Source organism: Chiloscyllium punctatum, chromosome 4 (genome assembly GCF_047496795.1).
Source record: "Chiloscyllium punctatum isolate Juve2018m chromosome 4, sChiPun1.3, whole genome shotgun sequence".
In the NCBI taxonomy this organism is placed as follows: domain Eukaryota; kingdom Metazoa; phylum Chordata; class Chondrichthyes; order Orectolobiformes; family Hemiscylliidae; genus Chiloscyllium; species Chiloscyllium punctatum.
The window spans coordinates 32,254,115-32,267,995 of record NC_092742.1 but is presented as its reverse complement, the minus strand read 5'-3'; the positions used below and the strand labels follow the sequence as shown (position 1 = coordinate 32,267,995).

At 40.5% G+C, this 13,881-nt stretch overlaps 1 protein-coding gene across 3 annotated transcripts in view; it reads right to left on the bottom strand.

Moving 5' to 3' along the window:
* Positions 1–773: 773 nt before the first annotated feature.
* The window catches only part of lgmn (legumain), a 49,588-nt gene continuing 36,480 nt past the window's right edge, over positions 774–13,881 (bottom strand). For all 3 annotated transcript variants that reach the window (XM_072568321.1, XM_072568322.1, XM_072568323.1), the window contains exons 10-14: positions 13,400–13,489; positions 6,197–6,394; positions 4,198–4,368; positions 2,689–2,756; positions 774–1,250 (exon numbers count right to left, since the gene is read on the bottom strand). In XM_072568321.1, the coding sequence (XP_072424422.1) occupies positions 1,208–1,250; positions 2,689–2,756; positions 4,198–4,368; positions 6,197–6,394; positions 13,400–13,489 (570 nt within the window). In that variant the 3' untranslated portion in view covers positions 774–1,207. The remainder of the gene's footprint in view (positions 1,251–2,688; positions 2,757–4,197; positions 4,369–6,196; positions 6,395–13,399; positions 13,490–13,881) is intronic.

The window sequence follows — 13,881 nt, the reverse complement described above, 5'->3', positions numbered from 1 at the left end:
CTACTACACACTCTGCCAACTTGTCCTTTCAGTGCACAGGTCTGCTACTGTCCACAGGTCTGCTACTTCTGAAGTTGAATTTCCTAAGTCACAACAGTTCATGGAAAGCATCACAGTCCATTTCAAGCATTTCCTCACCTTGACAGACACAGACACAGACACGAAATAAATTAGGAGTGGTAGTGAGTTACAGTTCACTCAATGAGACTGGGTTGGTGCCATTAGGCACCTGGTGTAATCCAGGGCTGTGGACAATGACGGTAGAGGCTCCAATTTTACTTTCCATCACATGGTTAATTGGCATTCTCAGCTAGAGACATGACACACTGCACCACTGTCACTCCCAATCAGCAGAAGCTGATGTCTCAGAAATTTCTCAGAAATAAAAACAAGAAAATGCTCAAACAATTCAGATGCAATTTTTTTTTTAAAAAAAGCCCTCATTTGACTGAGAATGCAGTTTGGGGATTTTAGCAAATCTAAAATATGGCTGAAATCTTAATTAGTAATTAGTGGTTGCAAAAGGTTAGTGATTGCTGCTCAGGACAGTGGGAGGAGCAAATTATTTCCCCTCCCACTAACTAGAGGTGTATTTTCATTTAGATTATAGTAAATTAATTAAAATGATTGTGACAATGCTCCACATAGATTTATACAAGTATACTTAATATCACTACCAGAAATTTGAAACAGGTCATCTAGATTTACTACTGAAAATTCAAGAATTTCATCTGGATTCATAAACACTTTAAACAACAGAAAAAGTAGCATACTTGTTTTTACAGATTTGTTTATTTATTTGAATTAAACATTGTGTTTATAGTGGCAAGTGTGACAGTTAGTGATTTCCCTTCATCTCAGTCCCTTATAATTAATTTACATAGTCAGCGCACTCAAGGAAAATAAATCTCTGCGGTTACAAAGTGCATCATCATCACAGAAATAAAAGCTCTGCGTCATTAAGGCAATTTGAGCACACTATTCAAAAACTCATACCAAAAAAATCAGTAGCTAAAAAATATAAAGCATTAAAATATTTAAAAGTCAAAAAGATCCAAGGGGGTAGTTGGTGGAGAAATACAAAAAAAAAGAATCTTTCCACAGCAAATTAAGACTTAAACATAAATCAGTTCAGTTATTCTCAGTCTCCATAACTCCAACCAAATTAAAAGGAAGGAACATTTTGAAACCTATTGTTCAGTCCTCCTTAACTCCTCAGTAGGCACACGGTATCCATGGCTTGAAGAATACTGTAATAAGATAAGATGGGTTATTCAAACTATCTCTGCATTCACTTTGAAATACAACAACATACTGTTGGATCTAAGAGTTTACAAAAAAATTGATATACAATACTGCTAGGGGTTTGGGGAGAGTGGAATAATCCTCATATTAGTTGCTAGGAGGAGTGGCTCATTTGACAGCACCTCTCCCCTTCACATGCTGTGGGCAGTTTTGGCCTCATTATTTAAGGGAAGTTATAAAAGCACTGGGGGTGGTTCAGATGATTTTTACTATAATGAATGAATAGGTTGTCGTACAAATATAGGTTGAACAGTCTGCTTCTTTCCACTGGAGTTTAGAAGAGTGAGGGCGACTATTTTGAAGTGTATAAGATCCTTGATAAGATGGACGTGGAAAGAATGTTTCTTATTGGAGTTCGTCCAGAACCAGGGTGCACTGTTCTATAATTAGAGGTCATTCTTTTAGAACAGAGATGAGGAGAATATTTTCCCTCCCAAAAAGTATTGTGCGGTTTGACTTTGTAACTTTAGTCTTAGAAGGCAATGAAGGCAATGTGGTTGAATAATAAATAAAGACAGAGGTGCAAGTTTTCTTGTAGGCTAGGAAATCAAGGGCTACAAGAGGTAGATGGGAATGTAGAAATTGAATCAAAAACAGATCAGCCATGATCATATGGAATGGGGGAGCCAGCTTGCAGGGCTAAATAGTCTCTTGTACTCCTATTTATGGGTGGCACGGTGGCACAGTGGTTAGCACTGCTGCCTCACAGCGCCTGAGACCCGGGTTCAATTCCCGCATCAGGCGACTGACTGTGTGGAGTTTGCACATTCTCCCAGTGTCTGCGTGGGTTTCCTCCGGGTGCTCCAGTTTCCTCCCACAGTCCAAAGATGTGCAGGTCAGGTGAATTGGCCATGCTAAATTGCCCATAGTGTTAGGTAAGGGGTAAATGTAGGGGTATGGGTGGGTTGCGCTTCGGACTTGTCGGGCCGAATGGCCTGTTTCCACACTGTAATGTAATCTAATCTACTTAATATTTACATGTTTGAGATCTCTCTAACAGGAAATGGTAGTGTCACTGAGTCAGCAGACACTCAGGTTTTGGGGACATTGGTTCAAGGTCCCGCACAACAGTCAAAGGAATTTAAATTAAATTAATAAATCTCGAATATAAATATTAAATCTAAAATATAAAGCTAGTCTCAGTATTGTTGAAAATTACAACTACTGTAGATTGTTCTGAAAGCCTATCCAGTTTACTAATGCCCGAAAGGGAAGGAAATGTGTAGTTCTTACCACACGTGACCTACATATGTCTCCATATTCAAAATAATATGGCTGACTTTTAACTACCCTCTGAAGTGGCTGTGCAAGCCACTGGGGTAGACAACAAATGCTACTCTTGTCACAACCAATGAACGATTGAAAACAAAAGGGGGAAAATACCTCTTTACTGGGAAACCTTCTTCACAAAGATTGACTAAAGCATATAGTTGTCTCAGTGCATATTCATACTGAAAGAGAAACAGCAACATTAAAAATATATAGCAGCAGTGCTTCACTATTACATATGAATTGAAAATGAAATTCAGAACACATTTTCAGTAGAAAGGATATAATTAAACTGGAGAGAGTGCAGAAGAGATTTACCAAGTTGATGCCTGGAATGAAGAGTTCCAGTAATAATATATAAAAAAAGACTGGATAGGCTAGGACGTTTCTCACTAGAGCGCGGGAGGTTTAGGGGTGACAGCGATCCATTGACACTGAACAGATGTTCCCCAATCTTTTGAACAAATCTCCCCCCTCCCACCCAAACCCCACCACAGAGAATGGTTTGTATGCAAAATGAACTGCCAGAGATAGGGGGGATGGAGGTGCAATCATAACATTTTAAAGACATTTGTATAAGTACATGTATAAGAATGGTTTGGAGGGATATGGGCCAAATGCGCGCATGTGGGACTAGTCCAGCTGGAGAACATGGGGACATGGACTAGTTGGACCAAAGGTTCTGTTTCCCTATTGTATGACCGCGAGAACAAAACACTACACATCAGTTTAAAGGTTGAATATCTAGTGTTATTCTGCTTGTTATGATTGATTTTCAAGAACCGACCATGTCATATTAACTTTTCACAATATGTAAAGAATTCATCATATGCTCTTTAGCTACATTGGATTTACATGATTCAGAATTCAAAATGCACAGTTGTGCTTCTTTATACAGAGAGATAACTTACGTAGTGAATGCTTTGGTAATGTATAATTCCTGTTATATTATTACACAACTAAGATTGACATCTGAAAGTTTTTCCTCTACTGCTGAAGACAGGACTACTAGAAAATAATATGGTAGTGTGCAGTTTCACTGGTGGAAGATACCTTCAAACAGTTGAGTTGCTACACTTTCTCAGCAGTCAGCAACTAGAATCTTTACACCACAAGGGAAAAAGATGTGAGTTGCAACAAAATGTCCTGGCTACCTGCTTCTGATTCCTATCCTGGGAATTCTATTGCTGGCCAGGACGGCAGACAATGACGAGTACAAGATGCTGTAGTGACCCATGTACCCAAAAAGCAAAGCAGCACTTCATGCAGTTTCAGACAGGGAAAAATTCATTTTGTTTGAGGTACACTGGATGGTACTGTAACAGCATTCACAAATGATGAAGATGGGTGATGTACATTAGAAAGATTTCACCCAGCTTGCGACTATTTGTTTCAGATGCGTTACCCATCAGCTAGAGCTGGGAGCTGATTTACAACTGATACTTTACAGTGAGCTAGTAACAAATGTAACCCTTATTGTCTTCTTTGTTATTCTCCAACAGAACACATTTCTGATGGACTCAATCCCAAACCTGAAACATGATTCATGCCCTAATAAAGCAAAATGTGATGCAACAAAATATACAGCACCTTTGGAGAAAAAAAAACTAATTTTATATTTACCAGTGGCATGTGCCAGTTAAAACAGCGAGTTTTGAAATGATTATTTGCAGCTTGGTAGCAGCCATGATCACGGATACGACTTCGTGAGTTTATTATCCGTGCTGTTTGCTCCTCAGAACCCGTGACAATGGACACAATCTTCTCCATGGACTTTTGAATTAAGTGCTTATTCTATCAAAGAGTAGATAGACTGGTCAAGGAATATTTAGAAAGTAGCATTGCACAAAGAAACCCAAAATTATTTGATTAGATTAACGAAGAACAGATGGGAGTTTGCATTCGCTGCTTTCTTGTTGCTATACATATCAATGCAGAGATGTAACTCGAAATTCAACCAAGAAAAATCACTTCATTTTAAGAATGACTATTACAAGCTTTACTTTTTAAAAATTATGAAGATACATATCACACCATGTTTTGGCCTAATGACATTATCACTAGTCTATTAAACCAGAGACCCAGGTAATGTCCTTGACACTCTGGTTCATTTCACACTATGGCAGGTGGTGAAGTTCAAATCAACAAAAATCTACAATGAAGAGTCTAATGATGACCATGAAACCAATGTCGTTAGTCAGGAAAAAACCTGTCTAGTTCACTAATATGAAGGAAAATAATAGGGAAGGAAACTGCCATCTAACCTGGTCCAGAGTCCATATGACTCCAGACCCACAGCAATGCAGTTGGCTCTTAACTGCCCTCTGGGCAGGGATAGGCAATAGGTCCTGGCCTAGCTAGCAACGCCCACATCCCATGAATGAATATTAAAAAAAAATTAAATGAGTTCTTGTTGAATATGGCTTTAAAACATGATTTCTCTCCAAGTTTGTCACTTCCAAAACCTCAGAAATGATTCTTAATTGTTTCAAGGCAAAAACTTCCAAAAACTGGCACAAGAAAAAAAATTAATAGCGACATTAAAAACTGCTAGCCACTTCGAGATTTATTGCCATTTCATGTTGTATGGCTTGCCTAATGCCTTTCCACTACAGTAATTTTGAATAGGATTTTGGAAACTGATCATGCACTGCACCATTCAAAGTTCAGAGGCCAGACCCAGATTTTCACTGTCAGGATGACTTGTGAGCCCTTCAAAAAGGGTTGGCAAGACCTGATTGCCACTTCCATTCCCATTTCTCACAAGTTGTGCTGACTTGGGATAAGGGTTCGAGTATTCCATTGTATATAGCACTTCTGTCCTTGCTGACTGCAAAGGTAGGTATTTAAACACTTACTGACGTTTTGTGCAATCAGCCAATTTTAAAAGATAATATGATCTACAGCCTTTAAAAGAGGACCTAAAGCACTAGGGAACCTCAGTCTCAAAACTGTTCCTGGCATCATTCTGTGGACAGGTTTTGAAACACAAATTAAATAGAAATCTGTTCTTTCTGCTTCAAATTAAGACACTATTTTAAAGTTAGATGCGTTTTGATTTCAGTGATTGATTATTGGGCTTTGTTCTACATAGGTAAGTTGACCATCAGTTGATCAGAATTGTCAAAGTGTTGAGATGCAATAGGAAATTTCTTTCCTATTGGAAGCAGAGGGGTGAATGTGTGAGGGTCTGATACTCATCATTTAACTGGGCCCATCACCCCAGGAGACAGCGGTATCCATCCCCTGTTTGCTCTTTTACCATCAGCCTGCTTCTGTTGCTGTTTCAGACCGAAACCCATCTCAAACCAAAATGACAGGAAGGAGCCTTTTTAAAAGAAAAAGGGCATTAGGCCTTCCCAACTTCTCTATAAATTCTGGTCCTCAACATCACAGTAAATTCCAGTAAGTAGATTAATTTAGCTTGGCTTTACCAATGAAAACATCCAATCATTTTATTTTTAAGAAGACTCTTATTGCTGAAAGAATATGAATAGAATTATTACTAGACAAAGTGCTCTTCAGATTAATTATTCAACCTCTCAGCCATTTCCTAGATTTCTTAATTGCAGAGAGAAAAGAAATCATTTTTGTTCAGATGACTTTGCTACGCTCTGCTCACCTTCAGAAGTGCATCGATCTCTAACAAGAGCTTCTGACCCGCCTCAATATCGTTTGTTGCCATATATTTCCGTTTAAGAATGGCAAGAGGAACATCAGGACTTGGTACTGCATCCACAATATTGACTCGGGGCTGGGTCATATGGAGGTCAGCCTTCTTTGAGCCCTGGAACGCATTCAGTTTCATGTGCGAAAGTGTCTGGGAAGTGGGAAAACAAATACCATAAAACTTAATATTTAGATTTACTTTTAATGCGCAGCTTGCAACAGTGTGAGCTTTGTTTAGTTTTAATAGTTATGTCGCAGAGTCACAAAGTGTACACACTCGGGCGTTATTCCAGAACCTGAACACAATCTAATGCTAAAACAGTACTGAGTGAGTGCTGCACTGTTGAACATTCTGCCTTCTGGATTAAACAAGGCTCTCAACCTGCCACCAAAAGAAATTTATGATCCAAGTTAAAAAAGCAAATTAGGAGAATCCAAACTGCTGCTGCATTTACTTGCATCACAACATTTCAACCATCAAGTATTAATGGAAGGTAATATTTAAATACAAAATCATTTTAAAAAAGGATAATAATCATTTTTCATACCTAATTTGGTTCTAACTTTGGAAATGTCTATACCTGATGTTTCTTTTCGAAATTGTTATGATGATTGCTTCAATAATTCTCTATTCTGACTTCAGATTAGCGTTGAGAAGAGGTGACACATGCACTCGAGCAGACATCATGGCCATAAATGTAAGTCTGAACTTGTCAGAACAAGATTACATTCAAACTAATTGCAGCGCTGGCTATTTTAGAGCCAATGATTAATTTTCATTTCAGCTTCACTCTGTATCTTGGGTATTTTACAAAACAAAAGGAAGCCACGGACCTTTTAAAAGTGGAAGACACAAAACAAAACATTTTGTTTTCAGTCATTTCTAATTTAAAGCAGTTGCAGGAAAGGAAAAACACCACTATGTCACAGGTTTGAAAATACTGAACATGCAAAACTAAATTAAAAATTTGTGGCACAGTGGTTAGCGCTGCTGCCTCACAGCGCCAGAGACCCGGGTTCAATTCCCGCCTCAGGCGACTGACTGTGTGGAGTTTGCACATTCTCCCCGTGTCTGCGTGGGTTTCCTCCGGGTGCTCCGGTTTCCTCCCACAGTCCAAAGATTTGCAGGTCAGGTGAATTGGCCATGCTAAATTGCCCATAGTATTAGGTAAGGGGTATGGGTGGGTTGCGCTTCGGCGGGCCGGTGTGGACTTGTTGGACCGAAGGGCCTGTTTCCACACTGTAAGTAATCTAATCTAATCTAAAACAACACCAGGTTATAGTCCAACAGGTTTACTTGGAAACTTTTGGAGCACCGCTCCTTCATCGAATGGTTGTGAAGGAGCAGTGCTCCGAAAACTAGTGCTTCCAAATAAACCTGTTGGATTATAACCTGGTGTTGTGTGATTTTTAACTTTGTACACCCCAGTCCAGCACCAGCATCTCCACATCATGCAAAACTAAAGTCATCTACAACTCTAAAATTTCAGTTTATGGAAACTGGGGCTCTCAGTCTGCAGAATGACACATAGATCCATTGACAGGGCTGGACTGTCTTCTTTTTCTTCTCCTTAGGAAGATTGTAAGCAAATTAATTTTTTAGCGTCAAATAAACATATTCCTATGAATAGTCAAGAGAAAACCCATTTCGTTTTTATTCCTTTCCATTCCTAGACTTGAAATTCCATATTAGACAAAGTGGCCAAGTACAACTTCCTCCTGTTTGCTACTGACACAAAAGCTCAGTGGATAAGTTAGCCATACAGAGGGTGCCAAAAGCCTCCAAATAGTATCAACTGTGTAAGGAAGAGTACAAGTAAAGGGTTGTTAAACTGTCACTTTCGTTGGAAGAATGGAAATAGGAGAGCTCTTTTGATTTTTGACCAAAAAAAGGCGACAGACTGGTACATTTCAGGATTTGGAGTGAATTGGCTGTCAAATGCAAAGTGAGAATATGTGAATGTGAAGGCTGAGAAAGCAATTGGAAAGCAAACAGAATGAGGACTTCATTGCAAACAGACTGCAGCACTAGAATGCTGAAGTCTTGTTGCAATCAGGAATATCTTAGCGAGACTACATCTGAACAGTACACAGTTTTTGTTTCAAAGCTGAGTGAAGATCACATTTGCATTGAACCTTGGGGCAAGAGGGCTGACATGGCTTGAGTGAAAAGACTGGGAATACTGGAGATCTTCAAATGAAAAGAACTGAAATTGCCGGAGAAACTGCAGGTCTAGCAGTGGGCAAGAAACAGTTAACATTTTGTGTCCGATATGATGTCTTCAGAACTGAGGGAGGTTGAAAAATGACTTTTTTTCTAATACAATTGAAAAAGTGGGAAGAGAAACAAGTGGAACAGATGATGTAGGTGCTCAGAATAAAAAAAATGATTTACCCACATGGTATGGATATATACATTAAACAAAAAAAATATGTTAACCAGTCAGTATGAATTGTAGAAAATAGGTCAGCTTTGCTGAGAGCAAACCCATTAAAACCCAGATACCGGGATGTGAGGTGATCAAAATGGAGAGCGAGCGAGGATGTTCTGAAGTTTTTGAACTCAATGTTCAGTCCTGATGGCTGCCAATGATATCCTCGGCTTGTATTAGGCTTTGCTGGAGCAGTGCACCAAGCAGAGGATAAAAACAAAAGCATAGAACTTAAGGCGTGGATCGGTACTCGGGAGTACAATGTTGTGGCCATCATGGAAACGTGGATAGAAGAGGGGAGGGACAGGAATGGTTGTTGGAGGTTCCTGGTTACAGATGTTTCAGTAAGATTGGGGAGGTAGTAAAAAAGGAGGGGGGGGGTGGCGTTGCTAATTAGAAATGGTATAACTGCTGCGGAAAGGCAGTTCGAGGGGGATCTGCCTTTGGAGGTAGTATGGGCTGAAGTCAGAAACAGGAAAGGAGCAGTCACCTTGTTGGGTGTTTACGATAGACCCCCCAATAGCAGCAGAGATGTGGAGAAACAGATTGGGAAACAGATTTTGGAAAGGTGCAGAAGCCACAGGGTAGTAGTCATGGGCAATTTCAACTTCCCAAATATTGATTGGAAGCTCTTTAGATCAAGTAGATTGGATGGGGCGGTGTTTGTGCAGTGTGTCCAGGAAGCTTTTCTAACTCAGTATGTAGATTGTCCGACCAGAGGGGAGGCCATATTGGATTTGGTACTTGGTAACAAACTGGGACAAGTGATGGGCTTGTTAGCAGGTGAGCATTTTGGTGATGGTGACCACAATTCTGTGACTTTCACCTTGGTGATGGAGAGAGATAGGTGCGTGCAATAGGGTAGGTTTTACAATTGGGGGAAGGGTAAATACGATGCTACAAGACAGGATCTGAGGAGCATAAATTGGGAGCATAGGCCGTCAGGGAAGGATGTCATTGAAACGTGGAACTTTTTCAAGGACAGATACGACGTGTCCTTGATATGTATATACCTGTCAGGCAGGAAAGAGATGGTCGTGTGAGGGAACCTTGGTTGATGAGGGAGGTTGAATGTCTTGTAAGGAGGAGGAAGGAGGCTTACATAAAGGTTGAGGAAACAACGTTCAGACAGAGCGTTGGAGGAATACAGGATAGCCAGGAGGGAGCTGAAGAAAGGGATTAGGAGAGCTAAGAGAGGGCATGAAAAATGTTTGGCGGGTAGGATCAAGGATAGCCCCAAGGCCTTTTATGCCTATATGAGAAACAGGAGAATGACAAGAACGAGGGTAGGTCCGATCAAGGACAGTCGTGGGAGACTGTGTATTGAGTCGGAAGAGATAGGAGAGGTCTTGAATGAGTACTTTTCTTCAGTATTCACGAATGAGAGGGACCGTATTGTTGAAGAGGAGAGTATGAAACGGACTGGTAAGCTAGAGGAGATACTTGTTAGGAAGGAAGATGTGTTGGGCATTTTGAAAAACTTGAGGATAGACAAGGGTTCCCCGGGCCTGACGGGATATATCCTAAGATTATGTGGGAAGCAAGAGAGGAAATTGCAGAGCCGTTGGCAATGATCTTTTCGTCTTCACTGTCAATGGGGGTAGTGCCAGGGAACTGGAGAGTGGCGAATGTTGTGACCCTGTTCAAAAAGGGAATAGGGATAACCCCAGGAATTACAGGCCAGTTAGTCTTACTTTGGTGGTAGGCAAAGTAATGGAAAGAGTACTGAGGGCTAGGATTTATGAGTATCTGGAAAGATACTGCTTGATTAGGGACAGCCAGCACGGATTTGTGAGGGGTAGGTCTTGCCTTACAAGTCTTATTGAATTCTTTGAGGAGGTGACCAAGCATGTGGATGAGGGTAGAGCAGTGGATGTAGTGTACATGGATTTTAGTAAGGCATTTGATAAGGTTCCCCATGGTAGGCTTATGCGGAAAGTCAGGAGGCATGGGATAATGGGAAGTTTGACCAGTTGGATAAAGAATTGGCTAACCGGTCGAAGTCAGAGAGTGGTGGTAGATGGTAAATATTCAGCCTGGAGCGCAGTTACAAGCGGAGTTCCGCAAGGATCAATTCTGGGTTTTCTGCTGTTTGTAATTTTTATTAATGACCTGGAAGAGGGAGTTGAAGGGTGGGTCAGTAAATTTGCAGATGATAACAAGATTGGTGGAGTTGTGGATAGTAGGAGGGCTGTTGTCGGCTGCAAAGGGACTTAGATATGATGCAGAGCTGGGCTGAGGAGTGGCAGATGGAGTTCAACCCTGTCAAGTGTGAGGTTGCCCATTTTGGAAGGACAAGTAAGAATGCGGAATACAGGGTTAACGGTAGGGTACTTAGTAAGGTGGAGGAGCAGAGGGATCTTGGGGTCTATGTTCATAGATCTTTGAAAGTTGCCACTCGGGTGGATAGAGCTTATAAGGCGGCCTACGGTGTATTAGCGCTCATTAGCAGAGGGATTGAGTTCAAGAGTCGTGAGGTGATGTTGCAGCTGTATAGGACCTTGGTAAGGCCACATTTGGAGTACTGTGAGCAGTTCTGGTCGCCTCATTTTAGGAAAGATGTGGAAGCTTTGGAGAGGGTGCAGAGGAGATTTACCAGGATGTTGCCTGGAATGGAGAATAGGTCGCACAAGGATAGATTGAGAGTGCTAGGCCTTTTCTTATTGGAACGGCGAAGGATGAGGGGTGACTTGATAGAGGTTTATAAGATGATCAGGGGAATAGATAGAGTAGACAGTCAGAGACTTTTTCCCCCGGGTACAACAGAGTGTTACAAGGGGACATAAATTTAAGGTGAAGAGTGGATGTCAGGGGTAGGTTCTTTACCCAGAGAGTGGTGGGGGCATGGAATGCGCTGCCTGTGGGAGTAGCAGAGTCAGAATCATTGGTGACCTTTAAGCGGCAATTGGATAGGTACATGGATAGGTGCTTAAGCTAGGACAAATGTTCGGCACAACATCGTGGGCCGAAGGGCCTGTTCTGTGCTGTGTTGGTCTATGTTCTAGAACTTTGTAGCACAAAAAGGAGGCCATTCAACCCATCATGTCTGAATCATCTCCTGAAAGAGCTACTCAGCGAGTCCCACACTCCAGCCTCTCTCTGTAACCCTCTAACGTCATCACTTCCAAATAGACATCCAGCTCTCTTTTACAACCTCCTATGAAATCCACTTCCACCACTCTCCCAGGCAGTGCATTCCAAATCCTAACAACTGAGTAAAGACGTTTCTCCTCATCTCATTCATAACTCTCTTGCTGAAAATCTTGAAATTGTGACCCCTCGTTACTGATGTTAGCAGGAGAGCAAGACATGGTTTGGCTCTTGAACCATAAAGGTTACAGGACATTTAGGAGTGACAGGAAAGTAGGAAATAGTGGAGGGGTGACTCGGTTAGCTAAGGATGGAGTTCACACACTAGAGAGGGAAAGCATCAGTTCAGAAAACCAAAGATGTGGAAGCGGTTTTGGTAGAAATAAGTATTGAATGAAGGGAAGTAGTCACTTGTGGGAATGGTGTATAGGTCCCTTAACTGTAACCATACAGTAGGATGAGACAAAGGAAGAAATAATTGCAACTTGTCAAAACAGCACATCGATAATGATGGGAAATTTTCATCTACATATTGACTGGAACAGTCAGAAAGGCAAAGGTTGTCTGGATGAGAAGTTCATAGAATGTTTTTAAGATAGCGTCTAGAATATCATGTACTGGAGCCAACGAGAGAGCAGGCTACACCAGACCTGAAGTTGTGCATAGGATTAATTAACGATCCCACAGTGAAGGCTTCGGTAGGTGGCAACGACCTGATGATTGAATGGTTTTATTCAGTTTGAGGGGTGGGTTCAAGACTTTTGTTAAAAATTTTAGAAAGGCAAACATGAGGGCACGAAAGAGTGAACTGGCTAATTAGGGTAATATTGATGCAACATTTAAGAGGACTTATCTGAGTATACACAGAATAAACAGATTCCAACGAAGTAATAAACATTCCAAGGTACAGATCCACTATCTGTAGTTAACTAGAAATTTTAAACAAGCTATCCAACTTAAAGCAAGTTAAATCAGATGCAAAAACAGATAGCAGGTCAGCAGATTGGACAGAATATTTTTTAAAAAAGCAAAAGATGGCCAAAATATCTAATTAATGGCAAAAATTAGAATGAGAGAAAGCTAACCAGAAATACGTAACAACATAGAAAGAATTTCTGTTTAAACTAGAAGCTAACAAGGTAAGGCAGTGCACCAAAGCAAGCATTTCACACAGCCCACCCAGAGATAGTTTCTGTTAACATTCTCCCCACAGGGAGAAAAAAAAATATGTGGGGTAGTTTCTCCCAAGTCACATTTGTGGAATCACATTTGGCCTTACATGCCAAAAATAGGGAAGGAATATTCAGGCATTTAAAACTGAGAGAAGGAAGCATTTTTCCACTCAAACATGTGTGATCTTGGATCCTCTACCCCAGATGCTTTTGGGCACTCAAATGCTCCAGCATATAGAAGTTAAAGATCAGCAGATCTTTCAGTGCCAAGAGAAATCAGAGTGGAAGTGGGATCGATAGAGAAGTTCAATTTGATCTTACTGAATGAGGAGGCAGGTTCAAGGGGTCATATGATCAAACCTGTTCCAATTTACATCCCCCTTGTGCAACATAGTCCAGGCTCCTCCTCCTAAAAGTTATGAAATAATGTTATTATAGGGAATGAAAAATTCAAATTCCTACCAGATTTCCATACTCTTGTACATGACTGGTATTGGTCCGCTTCTTTACAATTTTGAATTGTTTGTGTAGCGATTCTTTTCTAAGGTCCTCCTATAAAGAATAGGAATGGAAATAGATTTCTTCAATATCACAAAATTATTTCCACATATTAATACACAGCAGCCAGCTGGGTTTCAAATATATCAAAGGCATGTGATGTGTTATCAACTTTGTCCTCCAGAAAAAAAAATGGCAAATTTCTACATTTACAGCATAAATAACCCAAGTCATAAATGAAAGTGCTACATCAGCATTTCTCAATTATACTTTCTTGATGTTTTTCAATTTTGAGTTAGAGCAATTTAATAAAATCCAAAATGCTTTCTTTTGCATCATGTTACTTAATCATGTGGTCACATAGAATTTGAGCATTGCTTAAAAAAAAAGAAAATATTTTGGAGAAGCTGTTAGCTTTGCACTCATCAGGACAATTGGCAAGAATT